This window comes from Manis pentadactyla, chromosome 9 (assembly GCF_030020395.1).
Source record: "Manis pentadactyla isolate mManPen7 chromosome 9, mManPen7.hap1, whole genome shotgun sequence".
Taxonomy (NCBI): domain Eukaryota; kingdom Metazoa; phylum Chordata; class Mammalia; order Pholidota; family Manidae; genus Manis; species Manis pentadactyla.
Window position 1 is genome coordinate 90,041,293 of NC_080027.1, and position 19,069 is coordinate 90,060,361.

The window sequence follows — 19,069 nt, forward strand, 5'->3', positions numbered from 1 at the left end:
AGCCCAGACTTGGAAGTTAAACAGGCCTGGGCTACAGTCTTGCTGGCGGGACCTTGAAAGTAACTTAACCCTTCTGAACCTCTGAAAAGTAGGAAGACTGAGTCCTGCCTTGTGGGCTGTTGTCAGGTTTGGAGACAATGTGGGCAAAGCACCTGGTTCTCAGGCATGAGTGGTACCGCTGGTGACTGTTGTCACTCACAATACCAAGAGTGGTGGAGGTGGGGTGAGTGGAGCTCTCCACCTGAGAGAGCGAGAAGGGCAGAACCAGGCCTGGATTGCCAAGGTTCTCAAAGAAGGGAAGCTAGTAGGGGGTGAGGGAATGGAGAGAGGCTTGCACAGAAACAGGAGTGGAGGGAAGCGAGGAACAAGGGGAGGGAGAAGGTGGAGGCCAAGTAAACCTGGGATATGGGTGTGTTCTCTTTGGAGAAGCAGGGGCAGGCTGCCCTTGTCCGTTGCTAACCAGTTTCCCCCTTCTCCTAATGTCAGGCACAAACTTCTGAAGCAGGGCTCAGCTCTGCCCCCTCCCCAGCTGCCACGGGGCAGTATCCACTGGCTGCATCTGCCCCAGGTCTTCTGCCCCGGCCCCACTGGTGAGAGCAGCCCCCTCCTCAGTGGGCAGCAGGTCTGAGTACTTTCACATAACACCCAGGGCCACAGCAAATTCTGTCTTTTCTTCAGTGTTCCCTGGGAGATAACTATTACCTGAAATAAATACTGAGAACCTGCTGCTGTTTTTTTTTTCTTGCTTCTGGGAGAGAATTTGTGACATTTAAGGAGTGGAGATACAAAGGAAGGAGGTGTACCACTCACTTAACAGGTATCCTGTTAAGTGGAAGGAAAAGTCATTTTATTCAGATGAGGCACTTCCAATATACGTAGGTGTTTGTGGTGTATGTGTGTGTGTATGTGTGCATGGGGAATAGTAGAGGTTGTGCAGGATAATAAATATTGTGAAGATGAGGGAACACTCCCCTGAGCTGACAGGAGGGTGTGGCAGCAATATACAGAGCCTAGGGAGTAGAGTCCAGGGTTGAAGAGGTGGGCTCAAGGCTGGCTTGGAGGCTGAGGTGCTCCTCTCAGCATAAGAAGCCAAAGAAATTAGAGGAGCGGGGGGATGGGCCCATGAGCATGGGCATCTGGTTCTTGTGGGTAATCTTGATCTGCAAGGGAAGGGGGCATGTTCAGAGGCAGGACCTGGTACCTTGGGGCTGCAGCAGAGATTCTGGGGGAGATCTTTGGGGCTTAGGATAGGTTGCTGGGGTCCTAGAGAGGCTATGGTAGGAAAGCCAGGGGTTGAGAAATCAGGATTTGGGAGGAATGGTGCACAGGAGAATTTCAGGCATCAGGAGGAAGTAAAGAAGCTATGGAATGGAGATTAGGATCCCCAAAGCCTCAGGGGTAGGGGAGCTCAGGTTTTGGCAGGCATAGGCAGTACTCACTGTACAGGGCGTCTGCATCCATGGTTCTCCATCAATTTGCATGGGGAGGGTTTTTGTGGTGCTATGGGAGGCCAAGGCAGATTGGTGGAGATTTCTTTAGCAATCAAATACCAAAACTCTGTTTCTCACATTGGCTTTGAGACCTTTTGTTGCTGAGGAAAATCTCCTATATAGTCCTTCCCCATGATTCCCATGACCCTTCGGCTCTCCTGTCCCCCTCCTTCCCTCAGAACCCCTGGCTGGAGGTTTCTTACTGGAACGTGATCTCAGAGCACTTGGCCAGCCGGTGTCCAGCACTCTTGAGCTTGGTATAGATCTGGCCCATTTCAATTGCACTTTCCAGCCCTACTACTTCCAGTCGCTTGTCGCTTAGGTCTGGGGATGGGAAGTAGGGAGGGAGGTTTTGCAGAAGCAGGGTACCTCTAAGGCACCCCTTCCCCTTGGTCCCACCCACTCAGCTCCCAAGGCTGTCCCTCTCACCTGGCACACAGGTTTTCAGGATATCAGGGTCAGTGATGACTTTAGCTGCAGCGCCTAGGGCCTGGTTGATCCCATGGATATCCCCATGAGGTTTCTTGGTATCACCCCAGAGGTTGGACCCACCATGTGTGCTAGGGATGTTCAGAACTGCGATGCCTTCTAAGGATAGGTTACTCAGATCCAAAGGTTTTCCACAGATCTGAGGGCAGGAGAGCACAGATCCTTGCCTCATGGCAAGATCATGGATGTGATCCCTCCCTCCACCATATGACAAATTGGGAAGGCCAGGATTTGGAGGTTTGCAAAGAAGGTAGGGAAATAGGGACTGATATATCTTGAGAACTTGGGAAATCAGGATTGGAGAACTGAGAGGTCAAAGTATAGGTTCAGGAATATGGGAAGTTCCTCAGGGTGCCTGTGGAGGGAGAAACTAAGGTAAAAGTAGCTAAAAAGGATGTAAGGTTGGGTCTCATCACACCCACCTCAACTGTCAAAGACTCTTCCAGCTTTCTGCATGTTGAGAAGATGGATTCAGAAGTGGCAAATTCGAAGTACCACAGCTTGTTCTTCATTCTGTGTCAGCCCCAACACAAGGCCCAGTAGGGAGGGGACAAGTTACATAGTGCTGGCAGAGGTGGGCTAAGTGACAAGGAAGGGCATCAATCTCCCACCCAGCCCCATGGTAAACCAGGCAGCTTTGCTAGAGGGGCTGCCTAGAGTTGTCACATCCCCCAGCAGGGCTCTGTGCCAAACCTGGCCACAACAGTCCCCATTTCCCTCACCTGCTGTTGAACTTCTCAGGGTATTTCTCCCGCATGATGTGGAATCGATGGGCAATAGAGGCATCCTGGGGAGTCCAGGGTATGCGAGATCAGAGGCCTGCCTCCACTTTCAGCACAGAACTCTTTCTCTTTACCGCTCCCATTTGGAAGCAGCATGTCCCATGTTCTTTCCCTGCAACTCACACTACTGTACACCACCCCTAATTTCCCTGTGTCACAGCTCCCTTAACTCTCCTTTTCTGTCCTTCTCCAGCCTCTCCTTGCTTAACCCCTGCTTCCTCCCTCCCCCCACTCCCCACCCCGATGGACCACACCGGGAAACTGACCACACCAATGGAAAAGTAGTTATTGATGATCTGAAATGGGACTGGGTCACTCTTTTCTTCAGTTTGTTGGGGTATCACCTCCACAGACCATCGATCCATATGTACCACCTTACTCATCTCTAACTCCTTGAGGATCTTGCCCAAATTCTGCCCTTCATACCCTAAGGAGGGGGAAGAAGACAGGTTAGCACTAAGGGATCTCCTCTCAACTCCCACCTCCATAAATCCCCAGAGATCCTCTGCCCTGGTTCTGCAGGCCTTCCCAGCCCCAGCCAGTGAAAGGACCGGGTGTTCCATCATGGTTCCTATGAACCAATCTTAAGGTCAGCCCCTTGCTGTCCCTTTTCTCCACACTGTCATGGAGGGTAAATGTTCCCAATGCATGTGCACATCAAACAATAATGCCAGAGAAGTTCATCTGGAAGGTTAGAGAAATAGCCAGGAAAATGCAGACTAATGAAAAAGATGAGTGATGAATGGAGTTCTCTCCCTCTCTTAGGCTTTCCTTTCCCTTCTACCAGATGGAACACAGTACAAAGTAGTTGTGTCTAAACAGGGTGATGCTGGCACAGTGAACAGAAAAAGTTCAATTGTAAAGAATACAGTACCCAGAAATACACTTAGCATATATGGGAATTTAGTATATGATGACATTTTTAATAAATGGGGAAAAAGATAGATCATTCAATAAATGGTGCTATATATAGAAGTCACTTGTTATACCAAAATAAATTTAAGATGGGCCAAAGAATTTAAATACAAAAAAAAAAGCAGAATTTGTACTTGCAGAAAACATGAGTAAATATTTTTATAATCTTTGAGTGTAAAAGGCCTTTCTGAAGCATAATACAAGTTAGGAGCCAAAAAAGTAAAAGACTGATAAATATATTTATATTAAAATTCAAAAATTCTGTGTGGTTAAATAAATAAACAGACATCTAAAAAAATACAAACTGGGAAGAAATATCTGCAGCACATATAACTAACTTTCTCAATATTCAAAAACTGCTTGCAAATCAATATATTTAAAGTCAATAGAAAACAAATAACATAAACACACTAATTACAGAAGAAATACAAACATCCAATATGCATATTAAAGATGCTCAATATTACTAATAACTAAAATAATTATAAATTAAAACAGTTTTTTGTTATCAGATTGACAAAGCATAAAGAGATTTGAGAAAAATCAAGTGTTAATGAGATTGTGAATAAGCTGGCACTCTCATTTGCTGTTAGTTGGAGCATAAATTGGTATTTCATATTTGGAAAGCAATTTGGAAATTTTTATCAATGCCATCAAATATTATCAAAACACATCCTTTGGCACAACAATTCCCTTTTTAGGAATTTTCCTGCAGAAATTAACACACATGTACACAGAGATGCAAGGATGGTTGCTGAGGTACTCTTTAAAACAGGAAAAAAGTGGAAACAGCCTAAATGCCCATCAGCAGGAGCAGGTTACATAAATTATAAATTATGGCAATCCATACCATGAAATAACATGCAGCTGTTGAACACAGAATGAAAATTGTCTGCACTAACATGGGAAGATCTCCAAGATATACTGTTCAATGGAAAAATAAGTCAGAAAACAATCTGTGTAGTATAGTCCCACTTGTTTGTTTCAAAGTTGTGTGTGTGTATTTGTATGAGCACATGTAAAATAGAAAAATGAGTGCAAATGGGGAATAGTGATTATCTCTGAAGAGGTGCCTGGAATTTGGCAGGAGGTAGTAAAAGGAGTGTGTGAACACTGGCACATTTTACTTTTTATATCTTTTACAGTGAAAAATGTACTGATGCATTATTTGTGTAATTTTTAAGGAAGAAAATAACTAATAAAATGTTCACACTTTGAGCCAGCAATTCTACTTCTAGAAATCTCTCCTAGGGAAATTCTCACACCTGTGTGCAGAGATAGACATACAAGGGTGTTCACTGAAGCAGGTTTGGAATAAAAAACTGAATGCCACCCAAATATCTATCAATAGGGCACTGGCTACATAAGTGACATAAATTATGACATAGTCACACAATGGAATGCCATTCAGTAATAAAAAGAGTGAGGCAAACCTGATTAGTGAAATAATATGATAAATAAGATGAACTGTTCAGTTAAAAAACAAAGAAAAACATCAATAAAATGATCTAATTGTTTAGATATAAAGAAGTGTATACCTAGAAAGAAAGAAATGGAGAAATATGCTCCAAAACTTTAGGGAATAGATATCAGGGGACTTTCACTTTCTTGGCATGTATATCTGAAATGTTTGAATTATTTTTTACCACAAGCATGTCTTATTTTTGTAATCAGGAAAAAAAGATAAAAAAAAATAAGTCTGTACTACATTCCTCACATTCCCGATGGTTCCACCCACTGTAATTTGCCTTTCACCATACCGTCCTGCTGGAACCCTTTCAGCAAAGATTACCACCAATTCCTGCCAAACCCAATAGTATATCTTTAGTTTTCATTTTAATTCATGAAACTCCTCACTTGGCCTCTAAAATACCACTTTCCTAAGTCACTGAGGACCTTTTCTGACTGTTCCTTTAGTCTCTTAGTGGACAGAATAATGGCTCCTCAAAGATGTCCACATTCTGTTTCTCTGGAATCTGGGAATATGTTGCCTTACACAGCAAAAGAGGTTTTGCAGATGGGATTTCATCAGGGATTTTAAAGTGGGGAGATTGTTCTAGATTACTTGGGTGGGCCCTGTGTAAATACAGGGCTCTGACCTCCAGAGTTGTAAGATACTAAATTCCTGTTGTATGAAGCCACTATTTGTGGTGACTTGTTATGGCAACCATAGAACGCGAATAGACTCCTTTAATAATTAATCTTCCTCTGCTCAACCCTTAAAAAGGGTGTTCACCAGGATCTTTCTGTCCTTGTCCACCTTCTCATTTTACCTCTTTCCCTGGGTAATTCCTCTACTTGCAGGATGTCATTTACCTCCTAGGAGATACATGTTTGAGATACATGACTCTCAAACATGTATCTTCAGCCCTGACTTCTCTCCTAAATTCTTAACATTTATTTCTAAGTACCCAACACACATCTCCACCAGTGTACTCCACTGACACCTCAACTCAACCAGTCCAAAATGGAATCTATCTTTCTTCCTTAAACTGGTCCCCTTCCTGTACTCCCTATCTTAATAAATGGTACACCCCTTCCCCTATCTGCTCAGTCCACAAACCTAGAAAAAGTCCTATTTTCTGAAATACTGTTTTATATGTAGAGAGAGGGACTTTTGTTATTTTTATATACAGTATAATATTTTATTTATATATATGCACACCAATTTTTCTAGTTACATCTTTCATGAGTTCAAGAGTTCTCCATGGTTCAGGGATTACACATTCAAATGCCTCAGTGGTATTCAAGAGTGAATAGCAGGAAAGGAGCTGAGGGAATTGTAGTGGACTGAAGAATATATGACCCATTTCTTAGAAGTAATCAAGGTCAAACAATTTAAAACATCACAAGGCAATCAATACAAAACAATACAAGCAATTTCTGTGGGCTGTCAGCTTTCAATCTCTAACAGGATAAGGTTAGAAACTCCTCAGTACAGTATTCATGATGCTCCATAATATGGACCCTGCTCAACTGAGACCTTCCTCTCCCTACTCCCCACCATGCACCCTATGTCCCAGTCACAGTGAACGACTCACACTTTCCCTAGGGTGCCACCATGTTGCTTGGTGGTTCCTCTGGCCTTACACACTTCTTCCACCCTAAATGCCTTTCAATTTCCTCAGCAGACCCCTATTCCATAATCTCCTGTGAAATCCCAGAGCTGAACTCTGAACCTAACAGCCTCAACTTCAAGATAACGCAAACTCAACCTTCCCCACAATGACCTTTTTATCTACTAATACCATTCCTCAAACTCTTTCTCTTTGGAGGGAGAAAGAGACTAGAAACAGGAGTGCAGGTAGAAGACTTTTGCAATAGATATGGGAAGAAATTATCATGAATGATTGAAATACCCTGATTAATTGGTTGAACGAATGAATGAATTGCCACCAAGCTCCCTGCTAGCTCCATCACTCAGCATCAGTTTAGCTCTTACACAACCTTCCTTACTCCCATATTGCCCTCACTCCTCCCCCATATTCCTTGATTCTCTGACCCTTGAGTTGGTTGGGAGAAACAGAAGGGTAATTTTAGGTTTATAGGGAGGAAGACTGTCACCCTTCACTCTTTGACATTTAGACTGTGGTTCTTCCAAAGTTCTTTTTCTTTGGGACAATCCACTTTGACACCCACCCATCTATGCCCCTCTCTTTCTCTAGTGCTCTTTTTGGACCAGATGCCAAATGCCTTCTCTCTGTGCTTTTCCCTTCTACCCAAGTCCCTCACCCTCCAGGGAAACAGTCCCAGCACTTACCTCCTCCCCATCTTAGGCAGCGAGCCAGGTCATTCCCCGTGCCCAGCGGCAGCACAGCAACAGGGGGTGAGACAGGCAGGCCAGCTTTGTCTAGGGGGCAGGTGAGGAGGTGGTGAGGGCGTCATGGCCTCTGCCCCAGTGCCCTGCCTGGGCCTCTCCCTGCACTGACCTATGCTCTCTAGAATCCAGCCCACGGTGCCATCTCCGCCACACACCAAAATTCGGCAGTTAGGAACCTCTCTGAAGAATCTGAGCCTGAGACAAAAGGGAAGAGAGAAGGTGATGAGGGATGACAGGACCAAGGCCACCCAATGCCTGGATAGGATGATTATTCTTGTCTCTCCTTCCTTATGACCCTTTTCCCCTTTGTCAAAAGGCTTATTTCTACTAAGGGCAGACAAAAAGTCAGCAGGGAAAGTTATAGCCACTCCTCAGCAGTAAAGAGGAACTGATATCTCCACCTTCTGCGAGAAGAACGGTGAGCTGGAGAAAGCAGAGATGGGGGCACCCAGGGACCCCAGCAGAAGCCAGCTTCCTGAATTCTGGCTTCTCAGGGTTCCATAGCTCTCCCCCACAACATGCAATCATCCTGTTCTCTCCCTCCATATACAGATAGACAGACACACACAAACACTGTGAAACAGGCCCTAACCTACACTCACCCTGGCTCAGGGCCGTCTTTGAGGAGGTTGAACACCTGTCGAGGGTTTAGTAGATACTGGAATTTCCAAAGCACCCTGAGTGAGGGAAAAAGGAAAGCTCATGACAAATGATGGATCTTCTGTACCCCACTCTCTTGATGTCCTCCTCAAGGCATGTTCCCTTGATACAAACAGATTTCCAGCCTCTGTTGGTCCTCCCTCTCCATTTCTGAAGACCCAGTATATCTCTTCTCACCTATGCCCCTGCTTTCCGCCACTTTTAGGGTTGACAAAGACCAGAAGTGGGTGGGTGTTAGAAACAGGGTCAATCTGCATTGGGGAAGAAAATAAGGATTAGGAAGGAGGAATTTGCCAGAGTTCAGATGGGTCCTGGAGATAGCAGCAGAAGCTGGCATTCCCCAAGCTGCTTTCCCCTCCCTTGCCAAGATGGCCTTCTGGAGAGCAGACCCATTCCCCAGGTTTCCCACTTCATTCCCTCCCATGAAAGCACCAGTGAAGAAAAACCAGCCCCACCACAAAGCCCAAGTCTCTCAGCTGTGTACCCGCAGGGCCTCAAAGGTGCTCAAACTTAAGTCATCCACAGCCTTCTGGCTGGCGTTGCTAATTTTACGCTCCTGTCCAGAGACCTAGGAAGGGAGGGAAGCAGAGAGAAGGCAAGCTGGGTTGTGGGTGAATCCCTAAGCAGAGTCCAACTTGAATCCCAGAAGTATAGGCTCTCTGCTCTAAATGCCTGTGTTTGTGTGTGTGTGTGTTTAGGTAGAGGAAGCACTCTGGTCCCCTCCTGCACAAGGGTCTCACCAGAACACTGGGATAGATGGAAGATGGAGGCAGGATGTGATCACGGAGTAGCCCACAGTCACACTCATGGCCCACGGCTTGCAGGCAGTCATCGTGGATCTGAAAGACAAGGTGTGCACAGAGAGATCATGGAGGGAACCCCACCACCTCTCAACCTGGGGGTCTGGTACTGGAAAGAGAGTCCTTACGAGCAGGGGCAACTGGTTGTAAGGGAGATGCGGTTGGGGATGCCAGCAGGCTAGCCGGGAGGGGTCAGCTTAGGGATGAGGCGGCAGGCACAGCTGCGGGGAGAGCTCGGGACTGACCTCTAGGTGGCACCACACGCAGTGCAGCCCGACAAGACTGTGGTAGATGCGGATCTTTTTCTGACAGCGGTCACATCGCCCAGATTCACAGCCTCCTCGTACCCACACATGTGATTGGACCTTGGGGAGGACGGCAATCTCTTGTCTAAGAGGGTCTGGGGGAAGGGCCGAGGGCAGCAATGGGCCAAGGGCCAGGACCAGAGCCAGGATGTGGGTGGTGATGGGTGGGCATAGGGTCACTCACACCAATGTCCTTCCGAGACTTGGCATAGGTGCTGACTTCACAAGGCTCGGCCTTCATGGCACACTGGTCATGAACGATGTATTTACAGACTGGGCAAGAGGGAGGAAGGTCAGAGCCTTAGCTGCAGCCCCTCCCCCTATTTCCTCCTTAGCTGGGGGTGAGGCAGGACCACTCACTGACAGCAAGACATTTAACTCCTTGCTGTGAGAGTGTGGTAGAGAATTCAAGCTTGGAGTGGGGGTTCACCTCCAAGACATGGGCCTCTGGATCATTCTCCCCGCTCACAGAGCAATTGCTGCTGCAGACCTGCCCCCACCCCATCCAAGGACCAGTAGCTGAGCTGGATGGTGCAAAGGAGGCCCAGATGTGACAATGACAATGACAATAATAATAATGAGAGTATATAAGTCTCTCATTTCATTGCAGTCTCTCATTTCATTGCAGACTTATATACATGCACCATGTGAAACCCTTTTCTGCATCAACTAATTTAATGCTCATAATTACCTCATTTTCAGTTGAGGAAACTAAGGCTTAAAGTTGAGGCTTTCCCAAGGTCATTCAACTAGTTGGTGGAAGGGCCCAGGGTCCAAACCCAGGGCACTACAAGTTCAGAGCACTATGCTTCCGCTGGGCCAGGCCCTGTCACTCACGGTTACAGCTGAGCCCCTGTTTGCCAAGACCAATGCTTGTTTCGCACAGGTTGCAGTAGACTGGTCGGGGGAACCTCTTGGGTCTCCACAGGTGCTGCCCATTGTCCTTCAGGGCCTGGGGGGCACAGCAGGTGGCAGGGAGTGTCTAAGGCCTTAGAAGACCAACCTCTGGTATGGTAAGCACAACCCAGGCTACCTTACCATCCTCACAAGTGACTCTACTCACCATCTCCAGACCCAGCAGCACTAGCAGGGGGACAGTGGTGGCCCCAGCCCGAAGCCACTCAGCTAGGGAGACAGAGCCACTGCCATCATAGTCAACCTCTGTCATCATCTCCTGAAGAATCTGGGCAGAGAACGGACAACTTGTGGTGTGAGTGGCCCCTCAGATCTGACACCTCCACACTGCCCCCTAGGACAACTAGCCCAGCCATCCTAGGCAAGGACACCAGGCTGCCAGTCAGAGATGGGGTAAGGTATGTGCAGGACTCACCAGGAAGAAGGTACAAGAAGGGATGTAAAGAAAGGAAGAACTGCCTTACCGGTCTCAGCTCAGACACATCCCAGTCCAGGTATTCAGCCACTCGCATCATCTGTATGATGATTCTGTCTACTTCCTGGGGGCCAAGAGGGGAGGAGCCATAGCCACATACCATCTCACTACCACCATCCAAACTCTTCTCTAATCAGGCAGGGTTCCTGGGTTCCACCCCCAGAACCCACCTCTTGTTCTCAGGTGCCTCTGCCATGTAAGTGTCTATATGAGTTCATATTTTTGCAAGGCAGCCCTCAATTCATGTCTCCAGTCTCCTCTTTTAGGGGTCAAGAGCTTGGGACCTATTCCCACATTTAGTCCTAGAGGACTCAACTTCTCCTCCCTAGCTTCCTCTGCTTCTTAAGATCCTGGAAGAGTCGGGACAGGAGAGCACAGACAGATGGACACATACCCCCTTGCCCAGAATACAGGTCCCCCAACTCACCGAGCTGTCCAAGATCCCATTTCTGTCGGTGTCATACAGCTTGAAGGTGACTGTGGGATGTTTCAGGGGGGTCAGGGTCAGTTTGTGAGAGACATCCAAATAATTCATAACAGGACACAGGGGAAATTGATAGGGGGAGAGCTATTTCTCTACAGCCCAGAGCATGCGGCTGGTGCTGAGAAAGGAGACAAAAAGGAAGGGGAAATAGGCCCAGATTCCACACTCAGTGGACCTGATAGAGTTGACAGTACATATCTCCCACATCCCAAGACCACCCCATGCCACCCATAAGAAAATATACAAGACGTGGGAATGTACAAGTCATCTGGAGTGATTGTGACAGATGGCATTTATGTATAAGGAGCCTGGGGGAACAGAGGAAATGGGCACATTCTCTGGCCCCACCTTTGTCAGGCCCTGTCAGCCTTTAGGAATCCTTAAAAGATGAGGGAAGACAGTCTGGGGAACACCCTCTTTCCTTTCATCTTTGCTCCCTTCTCCCAGCCCAGAGGGCAACTCACATTCTAGCTTGTCTTCTGGCCGGCCACCCTCCAGAAGGGAAAAATAGCAGGAGACGTCACTGAGACACACCACATCTGGTTATAAAAAGTACAGCAGCTCTGAGGGTGGGGTCCCTCCACTGTGGCTCTTCTCTTTTCCGTTCCACTCTCCCTTTTAACTTTCCTCCTGCCAACTCCTAGACCAGCTTGGCCACCCTCCACCTCTGCCCCTTCCCTTGCCCCCAACATGTGACTCAGTTCAACTTTCACCCCAAAACCCACCCTTATTTTACTTTGCTCCTGGGGGCCCATCCCAGTCCCTCCTATATGACCACACCTTTTTTCACAGTCTCTTCTAAGCAGTAACCAGTCTGGAAGGATTGAAACAGTGCCAGACTTAGGCCGCTGGGAATGTTATCCACTTCTAGATAGATTTTCAGGAAGTGCTGGAATCCCTCGTACCCAATGGCCTATGAGAGAGTGAGCATTACCCTGAGGAGTCTGCAAGATGGGAGCTGGGTACTGAAGAATTGGGAATAGTGGGGACAAACAAAATAAGTACAGAACTCAGAAGCATCCAAGGCAGGAATATGGTTTCTTGGGCTGAGTCCCGAGTTAATAGAATCTCTTGGTTTGTCCTAACACAGTAGCTGCAGTGACAACAAACGCTGGGATATCCAGAGGGGAAATAGTTGGAGGTGGGCCCAGAATGCTCCCTGGAAGATGGGTATCCCAATGGACTAGCAAAAACAAAGATGGGAGGAGTTGGTCCAGAAGAGGACTTTCCGGCTGCCACTTACATCTCCTTGGACATATTCAGCCATTTCGCCATCCTCAAAGAGCTTTAGGACATCACTGACCTTTTTGGTGGAGTCTAGGGTATGAAGGAGTGAGTGAGAGAAGAGCATCAGTCTGATTCCGCCCTCTCTGCCCTCTACCAGAGACCCATCCAGACAGTCAATGGGAAAGAAGATTTAAGTGAGAGAATGAAGAAATTCCAAGAAGAAACACACAGAGAGAAAAACATTTCAACTCCAAAGTGATACCCTTCTTTACTTCACTTCTTTGAGATTTGGAGCAGGTGGTCAAGGTCCAGAGAAGGTGGAAGGGGAGCTGGGATGTAGGCATCTCCCTATCACCCTCTCCTCCCTTTCACAGGCACAGGCACCTCTCAGGAGCAGACTGGCTCAGGACCACTTGGAACACTGGGCAGAGTGGGAGGGGGAGTGAGGAGGAGAGATTCTTTGGGGTTTCAGCACTGAAGGACTCGGAGGAAGACTCACATTCCATGTATTTTTGCAGCTGGGCAAAATCACTGGGGCTTATTAGGCCCCTCTCCTTGGCCATTTTTCTTTTTCTTTTTTAAGGAAGACCAAAAAGGCAGCTTAGTAGTAATGCTTCTGACGCCTGGACCTCCACTTCCAGGGATAGGTCTGGAGGAAGATGACAAGAGCATGTGGCGGGAGGAGCCCGCTGCCTGCATCGTTTTGCTTCCGTCCACTCAGTTATTCTCCACGCCCACTATTATTTCTGTCCCTTCCTGGTTTCTGTGTCCCTCCCCGAGTCTCTTCCTTTCTCGGAGTTCCTTCCCGCTGTGTCCCTCTCTATCCTTGGCCATGTCTGTCCTCTGTCTCATCTCTGACTCTCCTCCATTCTGGATTCTTCTCCAGAGGTCATTTCCCCCCTCTGTCTACATTGTCTCTGACCGCCGTGTCCTGGCTCCCTCCAACCAGCTTTCCCAGTTTGTTTGCGTGTCTGTGGCGTGTCCCGGGCTCGTTCCACCTTTCCTTCTGCCACCCCGTGTCCCCTCGTCCCGGCCCTCGGGCGGCTCCCTGTGCGACGGCACCACGCCCCGGCCACGCCCCCATCTGGCTCCGCCTCCAACCTCGGCCGCTAGCCGGGCTCTGCCGTGCGCACCCCCCGCCGACCTCTAGTGCCGCTGATGTGGGACCCAGGCCCAGCTCCAGCGGGCTCAGACCCGGCCTCCTCACGGCGTCCCGCGGAGCCCCGCTGGGGAAGGGCGGCTCAGGACACCTGCCCGCTTCCCAGCATAAAGGTGGAAGGAGCGCGAGTATCAGAGGCAGGGGCTTCCTTCTAGCACGCCAGGTCCTTAGTGTTCAGGGAGCTCTAACATACGGCTATGGGGCCCAGGGCCCAGCAGGAGCCGTCAGGCGGATCACGCTGACTACTGGCCCAGGGCCAGAGCGGGGCGGGCAACTTGTCTTGAAATTCAGCAACACCAATATCGGTATCTTACAGTAACATCATGCAGCGCCGTTTAGGAGTCAAGTGTACCTAGCATTAGTCATGTCTGGGTCCCATTCTTAGCCAATACCACTGTGTGTGGGCATATTTCCTCTGTGAGATGGGGAGAATGGTACGTCTCTCTCACAGCTGTGAGGATTAAGTTAAATAAGAAAAATATCTAGTATAATGCCTGGCATGTAGAAGATCTACAAGAAATGGTAGTTATTATTGTATTAACAATTAAAATCCTATGAGACAGGAAATTATTGATATAGCCATTCTACAGATGAAGAAACTGGAGCTCCAAGAGGTTGGGACTTCTAAGGCAAGTGACAGGTGAAGGAGCCAGAGCTCTAACCCAAGATGCAGGACCCCTGCCTATCTCTCCGTCCTGCTCTTGTTCTACCCTCTACTTCACACACTGCCTTCAGTCTCAGAAAGGCCCTCCTTTCTGTTCCTCAAGCACTGCCAAGTTCTTCCCTGCTCACGGACATGAGACTTACTGTTCTGCCTGCCTGGAACACCCTTCTCCACTCTTGGCAGAGCTGACTTCTTGCCTAAGCTGAAATGTCAGCTCTTTCAAGAGACCTTCCCTGATCATCCTGTCCTAAAGTAGCCCCCTCCTTTGCTTCTTTCATAGAATTGATTGCAAGTGGAAAGTATCTTGCTAATTTATTTGACTGTTTACTATTTATCTTTGCCTACCAAAATATAGATTCCACAAAGGGCAGGAACTTGTCAGTGTTGCTCACGACTGTATCCCTGGTACCTAAAACGATGCCCTGCATGTTGTAGGTGCTCCATATTGGTGGGGCAAATAGTCATGTAAAGTTAGGAAGTCATATTTTGGGCATATTATTCCAAATTTGGTTAAATGGGATACCAGAGTGTCCATCCTGACAGTCAGGGGAATATGAGACAGTTTGGAGCACATGTAATAGATGCAAAATAGGTATTTGTTAAATGAATGAATGATGCTTAAAAGCACTTATTGTGGTACTCCCTCCAAGGCTGACCTTCTGCCTCCCCTTGCCCACTTATTTAGGGCTTGTTGGGTCAGGCTCAAGAAGGCAGTTAGGGCCTACAAGAATTTCCTTTCTGATGGTGCAAGAACCTTCTCTGCAGCCTTTGCAGAGACAACTTGGGACATCTTCACTGCTCATCTCTAAGTCCATTGTTGTTCTGGGGGCTGTCTGGGAAGACCTAGAAGGTGGTTCTGGAACACTGATACTGGGGAGAAAGGACTCCACTCATCTGGCCCTTTACAGTGACTATTATCCAACTTCTACTGCCAACAGATCTCATGAATACATAATAGTCTTATGGCTAACGGGGCCTGTATGGCTCAATTAGCCTCTCTCATTACTCCTGGGGATTCTTAGATGGCTCTAGGATTCTAGGAAATGGAATCTGAGAGAGCAAGTGACAGGGAGAGAACAAACAAGGGACAATGAACAGAAGAGAGGACACATACTTCTCTCTTGTGTCTATTTTCACAATCACCCTTCTGAGCCCACCAGGTCTTAAACCTAATATATAGTAGAGGTTGAGAATGGACTTTTGAATTAGATAGGCATGATTAGAATCCTAGCTATAGGGAGAGTTATTTCTCCCTGAACCTATTTCCTCATCAGTAAAATGGGAACCTTAGAGAAATCAATCACAATGTGGGGATTAAATAAGATAATACACGCAATATACTTAGCAAACTGCATGGCATAAAGAACTCAAAAAAGGTAGCTGCAGCTATTACTACTACTATATAAGGGTGATACCTAGAGAAACACATCTGGACATTCGGAAAAATGACGTTTTTGATTGAGGAAGGCATAAATTTTAGGGACTCCCAGTAGCAGTGAAGCCTAGTTGTACGCCTCCCTGCCTTGTGTCATATCTCAGGCCCAGACATGTAGTATGAAGATCATGTACTTGCCTCTGGGAAGGTGAGGAGGTGGCTAGAAACTAAATTCTGAGGGTCCAAGGACATTCCTGGGCTGGAACCGTGGACATTAGGGCTCCTGGAATCTTTCCAGTTGTCCTGACTTCTTTCATCAAAATTTTGGCAGCCCCTGGTGCTGAAAGGCAGCAAACTGCAGGATCCTGGGGCCTTAAGAACCTGGAATAAGTCCAGTTTTGTCCTCCTGCTTCCTCCCAACCCTGAGGATATAACCTGGACTAGTACAGGCAAATGCCAGGGCTGGGAGGGTGGGGCTGCTGTCCGCCTGCCAGCTATTTGTGACTCACCTTTTCCTTTTCTCTAGTTTCCCTGCCTGTCCTTACCAACTTGGAGTGAGAAAGTAAGACTTGGAGGTAGAGAATCCTAGGACATCCTCAGAGCTGGGAGGCACCAACTCTCATGTTTTACAGAGGAAGAAACCAAGGCCCACAGAGAGAACAACTTCCTCAGGGTCACACCCAAGCATTAGACATCCTATCCTTAGTCCATTCCATTAAATCTTAGTGCCTCTGGTTTTCTAGATCTGATTTTAAACGTGAAATACTAGTAACCAAGAGATAAATGTGATTTCCAAAGCCAGTGCTAACATTTAAAGTTTCCCTTTTTGTGGCAACATTCATTGTTCCTATTCCAAGTCACCTAAGTTTACCATTACTCAAGAATCAGCTCTGCCCCCAGAATATTCAGGCTGACCCAGCCAGGAACCCCAAGGGGCAGGCACTCCCTTAGAGGCCTGAGTACCTGGACTTGTGAATCCCTTAATCACACAAGGGCCTGCCTCCTCCTCCTCTTTCCCAGGACTAAGGGAGGGTCTATTTTTACGTGCCCACCCCTGCTACTAGTCGTGTCCCCTAAGAGGAATCACTTGGCTTGAAGTCCCCAAATTCGTTAAGTCTCCACCAACATCGCAGACGATAGCACTGATTAAGGCGGAGGTGCGGACGTGTGAGGGGCGGGGGCCATTGTGTAGTACAGGAGGAAGTTACGATGTGGGCATGGTTGGGGGATGTGAGGCTGAGGAGATGCCCAATAATACCTGCATTTCTTTCTCAGCGAAGCTCATTTCCCCTTTTAAAGGTGAAAAGTGAGATTCAGACCCAGGTAGTTTCAGAAACTTACCGGCGACAGGTGTGGAAAGGATAGGGGGTGGGAAGTTGGGGACCAGGAGGCCAAACAAGAAGCCTCCTCCAACCCCCGTTCGCTGCTGGAGGCTCCCTCAGGGACTTTGCCCGGCATCGAGTGCCCAGGAGCCGAGTGAGCAAAAGGGATGAGGACAGGTCGGGCAGAAGCTCTGCGGCTGCGGTTCCAGCCCCGCGCCCTGCGGACCCTTCCCGGCACTCGCTCCAGCTGCCACTCCCGGCTTTCTCCTCCCGCGCAGTGGCCCTCGCCCCCCTCTCCCAACCCCGGCGCGGGAGCCCCCTGCTGCGGCCGCAGCCCCTCGCGCTCCGGGTGGCCGCTGGGAGGGGCGGGGACTCGCGGGGTCTCTACCTTCCGGCGGAGGGCGCGCAGTCGGAGCAGAAGGGCCGGCGCGGAGCAGCCGCCCGGGCGGGGCTGGAGGGGACGGGCCCGGCCGACGCGCCTGACGCGGCCGCAGCTCCTGACGACACAGCTGCCCGCCCCCCGGCCGACCCGCCGCGCCCGCGGCCGGCGCCCCCGACTCGGAGTTTCCAGTGCACCAAACTGGACTCCCCCTTCCCCGAGTGTCTTCAGGGCTCTGGTCGGCGCCACGGTCCACACCCTGTGCTCATCTTCCCGCCCCCGAGGTCGCTATCTATCTTTCCGTCCTTCGAATCACTCACAGCCCTTCCCTCATCCCAACGCTGGTCAGCCAAGATAGAGGGCGGGCCGCTGAGGGTAAACCGGGTCCCTGCTCTCCCAGCCAACGTCTCTCCCTCTCCTTATTGCGGCCACCCGGAGACTTCCCTTCCCAACTCCCTTCCACCCTCCATTAACTGAATTCATGCTCAGGAGCTCCTACAGCAGGAAGGCCAGCGTTCCAGACTCCACATCCAGAACACCTCCCTCCCCCATGAGCTCCACACTGCTTGGTACTATTGAAATAATCTGCCCACCTTTGCCTCTAGGTTTCCTAAAACTTAAACCCCAGATGTCCTCAGACTTGGTTCCCCAGTCTGAGGACATCTCCTTTCAAGACTCAGATGCTTCCCTTAATTCTTTGGTCAAAGTTTAGGTGTAAAGAGCATCTTGGTCTGTGTCCACCCTTTCTCCATGCCCTAATCCTCCCACTTTACCTGCTGGCCTTGGCAGGCAGGCGGTGACCCTGGCCAAAAGGAGGGGTGAAAGAAGACCCTTTCGGCTTCTCCTGTCTGGAGTCTGTTCCGAAGGTATTTAAGGTTCTTGGGGCAGCATGGGTTGTGGCTAGTACAGCAGGAGAGACAGAGGCCTAAGGACTTACTGGTAGGAACTGGGGACCCAGGCATCCTGCTCCCTGGCTCCGCCCCAACCCCTGTCTACCGCCCTCCTACCCTTCATTGAAGTAGGGCACTGTAACAAAGGCTTGAGTTCCTGGAATCTTTCCTCTTACGCCTGGTGGTGGAAGAGTGGGGGAGGGGAGAGCTCTGACTGAAAGGGTGTATGTGTGTGTATATGTTGTGTATGTTTTGGTGGGGGTTGGAGAGAAGGAATGAATCCATGAGGCCCTCTAGTGGAAAGTAGGCAATTTTTGATTGTTTCAAGATAGGCTTGTGGGAAAGAGACTCCTCCATTTTTATCAGAAATATAGCTGCTGAGAATTGGGGTTTGGGAGGACTGTTGTGTCTGAACTAAAGATTTGAGGCAGGGGTTGGACAGGGTCTATCTCTCTGCTCCTGTCTCTCCTCCAATCTTAAAAAGAATAGAGCACTGCTGCTCCTCATTTGTCATCTCCCTTTCCTATATGGCCTCCTTTAGTCATAAGGAATCATAAGCACTTTTGAAGGCCTATTATGCACCGGATCCTGTACTAATTTCTGCAGGACAAAGACATAGCACACCATAAAAATTGCACCGGAGTGGCCGGATGTGTGTGTGCGTGTGAAGCCTACTCCAAGCATCCCAAACATACAATGTAAATAAGAACAAGTCCCCTAACCTCTCTTCCAGTTGTCTGCCCCTGAACCCCCGCAATTGGAAACCCTGGAATGACACTAATCCTTAAGGCACTTATTCCTTACAAATACTTGCAGTGATATGACCCTATGTATGACCTGAATTTCTAACTCCATCATCCTCAATTAGGTCCCCATGTGAGGTTAAAGATGCTCCTTCTGAGACATTTTATTGAGACT

General features: G+C 48.6%; 1 protein-coding gene across 10 annotated transcripts; it reads right to left on the bottom strand.

Annotated features, from left to right (window-relative positions):
* Positions 1-793: 793 nt before the first annotated feature.
* Positions 794-18,203, bottom strand: DGKA (diacylglycerol kinase alpha). Of its 10 annotated transcripts, none has more exons than XM_036918308.2 (24): positions 18,035-18,202; positions 12,862-13,011; positions 12,379-12,452; positions 11,916-12,048; positions 11,600-11,674; positions 11,079-11,128; positions 10,641-10,715; positions 10,325-10,444; positions 10,099-10,213; positions 9,446-9,534; positions 9,202-9,321; positions 8,897-8,995; positions 8,641-8,724; positions 8,334-8,407; positions 8,099-8,173; positions 7,606-7,691; positions 7,437-7,526; positions 3,028-3,188; positions 2,702-2,766; positions 2,402-2,492; positions 1,920-2,118; positions 1,694-1,814; positions 1,440-1,500; positions 794-1,160 (listed from the first exon to the last, which is right to left on the bottom strand). In XM_036918308.2, exons 2-24 carry the CDS (start codon positions 12,923-12,925, stop codon positions 1,077-1,079), a joined length of 2,205 nt encoding a protein of 734 aa, XP_036774203.2. In that variant the 5' UTR covers positions 12,926-13,011; positions 18,035-18,202; the 3' UTR covers positions 794-1,076. The 10 variants fall into 10 exon arrangements, with proteins under 10 accessions (XP_036774203.2, XP_036774202.2, XP_036774204.2 ...); XM_036918307.2 differs by lacking the exon at positions 18,035-18,202 and adding an exon at positions 17,271-17,409; XM_036918309.2 differs by lacking the exon at positions 18,035-18,202 and adding an exon at positions 16,902-17,142.
* Positions 18,204-19,069: the final 866 nt, after the last annotated feature.

Coding starts and splice junctions, on each gene's coding strand:
- DGKA (XM_036918308.2), bottom strand. CDS start 12,925: ATGGCCAAGGAGAGGGGCCTAATAAGCCCCAGTGATTTTGCCCAGCTG. Junction 11,129..11,599: donor GCCAGAAGACAAGCTAGAAT/GTGAGTTGCCCT, acceptor AACATCCCACAG/TCACCTTCAAGCTGTATGAC. Junction 10,716..11,078: donor ATGGGATCTTGGACAGCTCG/GTGAGTTGGGGG, acceptor CTTGGCCCCCAG/GAAGTAGACAGAATCATCAT.